This window comes from Limulus polyphemus, unplaced genomic scaffold (genome assembly GCF_000517525.1).
Source record: "Limulus polyphemus unplaced genomic scaffold, Limulus_polyphemus-2.1.2 Scaffold1789, whole genome shotgun sequence".
Lineage (NCBI taxonomy): Eukaryota > Metazoa > Arthropoda > Merostomata > Xiphosura > Limulidae > Limulus > Limulus polyphemus.
In genome coordinates this window covers 115875-124598 of record NW_013667399.1, presented here as the reverse complement: position 1 = coordinate 124598, position 8724 = coordinate 115875, and the positions used below count along the sequence as shown (strand labels likewise).

The following is an 8724-nucleotide window of genomic DNA, read 5'->3' as shown; positions in this document are numbered from 1 at the left end:
ACGTAGGTACGTTGAACTAATTTTAGAATATAAGAGCTTGTTAATTTTTTTTTTAACTGTTTGGTTAGTGTCATAATCGTTATAGTTTGCAACGTAACTATACAAATATTTTTTATAACCTGATCTGCAGCAGCTGTATACTGAACAAACTTGGTTAAGTTGCAGTCTCTGTTAAATAAGAAGCTCCCTTTTCATATGCAGACCTTGTTCATTATTGGCCTTAATTAAAATACTTTTAATGGATAAATGCGTGACACTCACGTAAGGCTGGTTCCAATGCCTATTCGGTGTACTTAAATTTGCACGATCTTTAATTCCTGTCAGCCATCGCGTGGTCAATTTCAGTATAACTATTTTTGCAACAAGAGGAAAAAATCGGCCTCGTTTGATTTTTTTCTAGCTGGGAAGCTTCTGTTCTTATATTTAAATAAATACTGTAAATTACTCTGCGTTTTAAAATACATCTTTATAGATTGTATTTGCACATACAATAAAATAGGATATTTAGTTGTTTTATGATATAGACGGCATGTTCATCTATACACGATTAATTTAAAAAATTAAACATCATGGAAATGAAACAATGACGGGTTTGTACTTTGTTCAAATAGATAGGAAACCATTTTTTATGTCAAAGTTTTTATGCAAAAATTCAGTGAGAGAAGTTACGGAAGGACGATGAATTAGGATTTTTACTTAATGTCTTCAACCAACAGGAAAAGTTAACTATAAATGGGTGTGGATAACCATGAACTCTCGTCGGAAAGATGTTTATTCTGTAGAGCCGATATGAATGTTGTCTCGCCAATATCGATTGTTTTACATTGTTTGTGGGTGATATAAATATTTATTAAAAGGCATATTTGATGGTAATCAATAATATTATTTACAATCTTCAGTTGGCACCAGTGTGCTTAAAAATGGCACTTCGTTAGTGTATTTTGAGTATGAGAAATAGCTTCTAGAAGCTCATTGACTAGGTTTAAGAAATTCTTCGTTACTACGTTTCTGTTGTCGTATTTTCACAAACGATAATATTCAAAGATTTTTCTAGCCAGAAAAGGTGTTTACAATTAGCTTGGTCTTGTAATTGGTAATTATACATAACTCGATCGACAGGCTCACCAGCAATAAGCTCAATTATAATAAATTTGCTCAGACTATTTTGCGAGCGTTGGTAGTATGAAAGATAAGGTGGCAAAGAAAATTCCCACACAGTTTCTTACAAAATGGCGTTGTTGTTGTGTTTGTATAACTGTAAGATTCTAATGTACACTGTTCTTTGTGTGTGTGTGTGTATACCAACACCATAATACATTACAGAAGCTTTACAAAGTCTTGATTTAGACTTGTACAAACGTATTCATTTTGAATTATGTAACGCTGTGTGTTCCTTTGAAAATAATTCGAGTAATTGCTAAAAATATGTTAAACCTGTTCTAATTGGTGATTTAACACACCAAGTTCAGTGTTTTTTTTCTTTTGAAATATTTTGCTTTAAATGCGAGATCAGTTAATCCTGAAAGTAGAAGTTCACAACAGAAAATGCCAGGTATCGTTTTGTTGCATGTTTTTTGTTGTTTTTCTACCAGTTGGTGCTTCCATCTAAACTTGTGTCGCTATTTTGAGAAATGTAACAGTTTTAATTAACTCCTACCAAAAGAGTTGCTAAAATAGTAAATAAAATGGCAACTGATTATAATTAGTCTTAATTATAAGTGACGAGCAAGCATCTATGACCACTCCATCTTAGGTCATCAGTTGGATATCCTCACTGTTAGCGGGCGCAGATAGCCCTCGTGTAGCTTTGCGCGAAATTAAAAAACAAACACTGTTAGCGGTGTTTTCTGCCTATATCCAAAGAATATCCGACAAGGTTGGATCAGCAAACCAAATAAATAGTATTAGGCCTCTTAAAATGGTGAAATATATATAATATGTAAATTAATTTAGGTTACTATATGGTGAAGTAAAACGGTTTCAAAATCCCAAGATATCCAGCAACAAGTTTAACTGATCTATAAATATTGCCGAATTATTCTACACGAAATACCGATTGGTTCAATAATACATAAAATGCCCTTTATTAACGCGCATTATATAAACAAATATTAAATTAATATCAGTTACATTTTACACAGTTTTGTTTGTGAACTTAGGATTCGGACAATTCAAGAACAGTGAAGTTTGGTACAGAAGTTGAATACATTATATGAAAACCATATCAAACCCTCACCACATCGTTACAGCCCATTGGAAAAGATTCCATAGTAAGGCTTGTTATGTTCATAGTACATCACTCCTTACAACATGCTTTCCATAATTCATCCAGTATACGAGGACGACGGTTTCCCAGCGCCCATTTCTCCAGTTTTATCGCACAGAAATCCATAGACGTTGCACCTGGCAAATTGATTTGTATGTCTTCTTATGGAATAGCATAAATACCCCTATTCATTCTCCAGCTATATGAAGTATGAAAAGTTGAACAGGGGGAGCCTTTTCTTGGTGAGCCCATACGTTTTTGACCTAGTTTCTAAACGGATATCCTTCTTTATTATGTTACGTACTGTTGCCTCGACCACGTGAATGGTTTTTGCCACTGACCTTTTTGTTAATGGATTCTCGCCCGTTATAAGACCTTGCACTTTGCTTACCACAGCTGGGGTTCAAGTTGTTACAGGTCTCTTTCAAGATGGCCCTGGTTCCTAAAGTTGATCCATATTTCTTTGTTTTCCATTGCTGTTAAATACAAGGAATATTCTAAATCCTTGAGCTGAACCCATCCTTATGATCTGATTTGGTACTTGTTTTGCGCATAAAACGAGTGATCATACCACGTACATCACGCCAAACAATGTCAAAATATAGTTCTGATACATGCCGTTCAACAGAAATGCTGTGGTTGTCACGTGAAATGCAGATTTGCATATTCAAATTCGTTTTAATGTAGCGTATTCACACCTTTATTATTGATCATGATCCACCTACATTGTTTTCCAGTGCTGTTTCGTGGCAGATGGTAATGGATTAACAATCGTAAGAAGAATAGCAATTTAGTTATCAAACTATTGACTTGAACCAATATATATAAGCTGACTGTAATATTTTCTTGCTGTGGGTTTAATCTATTTAAATGCAGCTCCTTCCAAAAAACAAGAAAAAATGTACGAATTTCATAGGGTGGATGAAAAGAAACACTCTTATTGACATCCGGGTATCATTTCTCACCATGGTAACTATTAAAATAGAAAAGGTTTATACTCTCTGAACCATACCTTATTTCAACATGGTACATCGTCTGGAAACTACACGCACTGCTTTTATATTTCGTTTCTTACTGCTTGCCTATAGCGTGAATACCAACGTAACTTTTGTCGCGTAGGGATTAGTTATATTGCCTTGAATCTGCTTATACTGTAACGTTTCCTTGTTATTTGTGAACTGTAAAGAAAAAAAAACAAACTAAATCATCATTCACTTTTTTAATACGAAAAGGTTCGAAGTTCGTAGATTTGTTTTTTTCACAATCCTGAATTTATAGTTCATTTAGATAAGTGTGCCAAACGTCATTGGGATGTTACCTGAATTCGAAATTTCCTATTCTCACACTTCACTAAAGTACACTGATATAGGGCACGCCCCTAACATTAAATGTCTATGGTCGTTCTGAGAATCTCGGATCTTGTTTTTATTTTATACAGTATTTAATCTAATTATCTAAAGTAATAAACTTTTGTTATACTCGGAGAAAGATTAACCTTTATTGAATATTTATTTTCCAGGTGGCGGAACTGGTCACGAACGAATTTTTTGACCAAGGAGACAAGGAAAAAACACAATTACGAATTCAACCACCTGTAAGTTTATCATTATTTATGGTTTTATATTTTAAAAAATAAACTAAAGTTGTTCTCCACAAATGTGATTAAAACAAATTTTATTTTCAAGAGAAAGTTAACTTATAGAGTGAAAAATGAACGTGTAGAAAGTAGCAGATGACTTTGGTTGTGGTCATATTTTCAAATTATGACATGTTTATCGTAACCACAATATGAAAATATTGAATACATGTGGAACACGAGAGCAATGTCATTAACCACTATAATGGTTCATAATAGGGATCGCAAGGAATTGCACAGAAACCCAGTGGAACGTTCGGGCAAAAAACACCTTAAAAAGTAAAGATTCAGTTCAAAAAAACGCTTTAAAACCTTTACTATTGACTGCTAAGGCTTTATATACACACACACACACACACACACACACACACACACACACACACACACACACACAGTTACGAAGAAAAGAATCCTCTCAAAATTGCCCATTTGTAATTATTCTTATTTTCTTGCCAGCCTATAACAAAAACGGCCTGGTATATTGTACCCAAACCTTTTGTAGAATACTAAACAAGGTACTTCGAAGGTCGCAGGGGTATTGAAAAGTCTTATTTCCTTTATATTTCGCATAAGCTAAAAAAACACCATAATTTTGTGTAAACGATGTTATCATTATCTCTTTAAGTTGGCTTTCTTACAAATATCTGGTGTTCCTTTAATTAAAAAGATGAAACAGGAATTGCCAGCCAATAGTAGATGTACAAAGTATGGAGTAGCTACGTGTTAGTCATCTAATGTTCACCATACAATCGGTGTCTCTAGGGGGGGTCAACCTCCTACATTATGTATGAAGTGAAGGAATAAAGAAAATCAATAAACACAATAAAACTTGTTTCACACAGTAGTAGACTAAATAATTTAAAAGACACGAAGGTTTACTTAAAGCGATGTTTTAGACGTACATGTTATTGTAAAAAGGCTGTTTTTTCTACTGTTAAAATTTTATACGTGCTTACAGGGGATTGCGTCTTAGTCTAGGTATATATTTGTCCATTGCTTTGCATTGTATATATAATGCATCGCAATACTGTTGTCGGTCCTAGTTGTCATAACGGATAATGTCTGTGATAATAGCACCCAAATACGTTGGGGATATCCCATCTATCAAACAATTTCCAAACGGCGATGTCAATCTAGTCAGCCGTCATCGAAAATAAGTAATAAAAAATCATCATTCAAATAAGGGTACATATAAGATTTTATAAGAGAGAGAGAGAGAGAGAGAAGTTAGTTACACAGAAACTATAAACGCTCACTATATTCTCAAACAAATCTCCAGCTGAAGCTTAACATTTTACATCTCTAACTGTAGCGATCAAGTAGTCAATAGCTACAGTAAATAATCATGAACCGTATCAGTTAGTTACTAGCTATGTTTATTATCATTACTTTGTATAAAGTTGGCTACCTTATCAAGTAATCCTTTGCCCATAGTTGAGCATAGAAAAAGCCAGAAAACAAGATAAATAACAAACTGGGAATTCAAGAACCTGCAAATACGGATTGTAAAAAAAAAAAAAAAAAGTAAGGAAACAAGTCTGAAGATGCTGTAGACATTTACTCAAACTATTTTGACTCCACCAAAGGTAATTCTAGATAACAACATGGAGCCAAAATAGGGGTTTATAGTTTGAGTAAATAAGGTCTACAGTATCTCCGGCCTTATTTTCTTACTATTTTTATTAGCAGGTTCTTGAATTCCATTTTTTGTTTTTAAGAATTTGTTTCTATTGCGTTTAAATTCTACATTTACTTAATAAAGATGTCAGATAACATTTCCTATTAAGTGCTGAAGCTTTAGTTTAAAAAAACAACAAAACAAACTCGATAACTGTTATTATGTTACTTAGCAATTTTTCTTTCTGATGTATGTATAATCTCCAAGCATCGTATTTGTTCCTTTGAATTATTACGTTACTACATTCAATGCACTTAAAATTATAGTTAGTTCTCCCATAACTTGTTTGTAATTCTACCCTCTGTCGTGAATTATTCGGCGTGATTGGCACGAAAGTGTGGTAACAAGTTCTATTAGTATTGCTCGGTTGTCAAGGCTGCTGCCATATGTGCGTAATGTTGTAGCAGAACGTTTTGCAACACAGTGAAAACACGCTAGTATTCTAGGCAAATTTTGTGCTCAACTTCGTACTTTATATCTTTGGTGCCATCACTTGGTGATGGATGGGCTGTTATATTTTGAAAAGTAAACATTTTCTGAATTTTATCGACTGATTATTGATTCTTAAAATGAGATCAAAATCTTCAATGAAATGTTAATACTTTAAGACTTACATCTAGACTTGAGGCATGCGTTAGCCCCAATTACGCAGATTTTAATAAAACATAAAAAAAGGAGAGAGATTAGAATAAAACAATCATTGACTGGTGATGTCAGGCAACAATTTTTTTTGCCCTCATAACCAGTCAATAATTGTTCATTATTACTAACTAACTAACCACTGACTCGAATTAACATATGTTATTAAAGAATAGATAATATTAAAATTACCTTTAACCATTATATATTTTCAGTGAATGTTCATTTCGTGAAATGGAGGAATTAACCAACATTTGCATGACCCCGGTAGTTAGGCTACTTGAGTACACGCACTGCGTACATAAACTGCAGTTATTCACTATAAAATGTGTGGTCTTTTTGTTTGGCTGAAATTCTTAGTTTTCTAGAAACTAGTTGAATAACACGTAGAAGTTGCTACAACATAATGGACCGTACACTTAATTTTAATGAAAATGAATAATTTCTAGAACTTGAATTGGTGCTGAAATTTGCTCTAAAAATGAGGTCTTTATTTAAAATTTGATAAACAGACGCGTCTGTAATACTCCATGTTCTTAAAGCTCTTGGTGTAGTTTACCAAACAAAACAAAATATTTCAGTTAAACAATGCATCCTCTTACAGTAAATACCTGTAATACTTTTTTGAAAATAATTGTAATTTTATTCTTTATTTTACAACTTTTTTGTTGAATGTCTTGGGTAATTAGGCACTAATGGATCGAGAGAAGAAACATGAACTGCCACAACTTCAGTATGATTGGATTGATTCTATTTGCCTACCTCTGTACAGGGTACGTACACTTTGAAATCCACATCCGCGTATTAGAGAGGAAGAGAAATAGAACAGCAGATAAATTCAAATCGTATACACAAACGTTTGATTGTATTAAACTTTCCTTTTTCACCTCTAGTCAATACGTAGTCAGTGTTTTGGAGAATTATCTTAATATAAGGTTGGGATATTAGGCTAACACTAACGTCTTTTATGAAGAAACAACGCCTGACGAAGTGTTGGGTTCTTGCACTAAATCATGTGTTAACTGGTTATGATTACAAATATTTTTCCAGTAGATTATCTTATTGTTTCGATAGTTTTAAGTTGTTTTTCATTCCATCATAACGTTTTTGGACTGTATAAATAGAAAACGTATAAATGAGAACTTAACAGTAACTTGTAGCAATACGAGAACTTTTCCTTAACTTATTACTGATATCTGTCAACACGGTCGCATTAAGATGTGTCACTCCAGGCAACATTTTTTTTTCCCGCAACACCTCCATAACATCGCTCCAGATATGAAACCTTTATATTAGTCACGCCATTCATCATGTGATAAGTCACACGATCGCTCAGCACTCTTGATTGGTATCTCGATTAAATTTTTCTTGCCGATTTCGTTCGATGTTTTTAAAATTTTCACCCTCAGCAGCTGCCTACTTCGCCTATATGTAAATACGGCCGTGTTTGTCAAATTTTGTTTGTTTGTTCTTTTGGTGAGATGCTTTAAAACGTTTTACGAGATCTTTGAAAATACGAGACACGACTAAAATAAGTTAGTAAATTATGCTCGCACATCAAGCACTTAAATATTTATTTATCAAGATAATATTTTGAAAATTACTTTTTGGTGTATGTGTATTAGTGTTTGACTAAGATGAACGAAAGGTTCATGGAAATGGTAGATGGAGCAGTGTCGAATCAAGAAAAATGGGCGGCCCTTTCTGGACAAATTGCATGCACAGATAAATCTGAAGATTCCAATGGTACAGCTGGAGTTTCCACAGAAGACAACCGTTCGAAAACTGGCCAGTTGTAGAACGTTACAGAATGGCTTCAGACTCGCATGTATAATTGTTAATATACATATAAATATATGTATGCCTGATATTACTTTAATTTTATTCTTCGTCAGTTTATGGACGATCATTCCAAAACCCGTAGAGTACTGAAATATTAAAGAACCATTAATATATATATATATTAAACTACTTAAACATATCTTTTTCTGCAAAGGGAAGAATATATTTATTTCAATGTCTAATATTAATACAATTGTTTCTTGATGATATTATGTAGTAAAGTAACAGCGTTTTAAAAGTACATCGTTAAATGTTAAAATTTTTTAGTAGCTATAACGTGAAAAACTATTTGGAATCGTCGAGAAAATAAACAATTTGTTAGTTTAGTGAAGATATATTTCTTATGATTTATAATTGACATGCGACATATCAGTGGCATTCAACCTAATACAAAATATACTTCTAGGTTTGCAAGAATTAGCTCCTTCCATTTATAACCATAAACGTACGTCTGACAAAATATCTTGGAGCTATGTCTATATCTTTTGATAGCTGCCCCCTCTACTGTGTTGACTTGCTACTTACTTATCCTTCAGTGTACTATTTAGTGACTGAACATATTCCTGAATGTTACTCCCGAGTCGTATTAACTAACATGCATAACTTGTTTTAAACTACAACTAGAACTTGAGTCAATTAATTAATCATAACTTTAGATACTTA

The 8724-nt window shown here is 33.2% G+C and overlaps 1 protein-coding gene across 4 annotated transcripts in view; it reads left to right on the top strand.

The window, feature by feature from the left end:
* Positions 1 to 8387, top strand: part of LOC106464936 (dual 3',5'-cyclic-AMP and -GMP phosphodiesterase 11A-like) — a 103148-nt gene extending 94761 nt beyond the window's left edge. For all 4 annotated transcript variants that reach the window (XM_022392754.1, XM_022392753.1, XM_022392756.1 and 1 more), the window contains 3 exons: positions 3786 to 3860; positions 6909 to 6992; positions 7845 to 8387. In XM_022392754.1, the coding sequence (XP_022248462.1) occupies positions 3786 to 3860; positions 6909 to 6992; positions 7845 to 8018 (333 nt within the window). In that variant the 3' untranslated portion in view covers positions 8019 to 8387. The remainder of the gene's footprint in view (positions 1 to 3785; positions 3861 to 6908; positions 6993 to 7844) is intronic.
* The last annotated feature ends 337 nt before the right edge of the window (positions 8388 to 8724 follow it).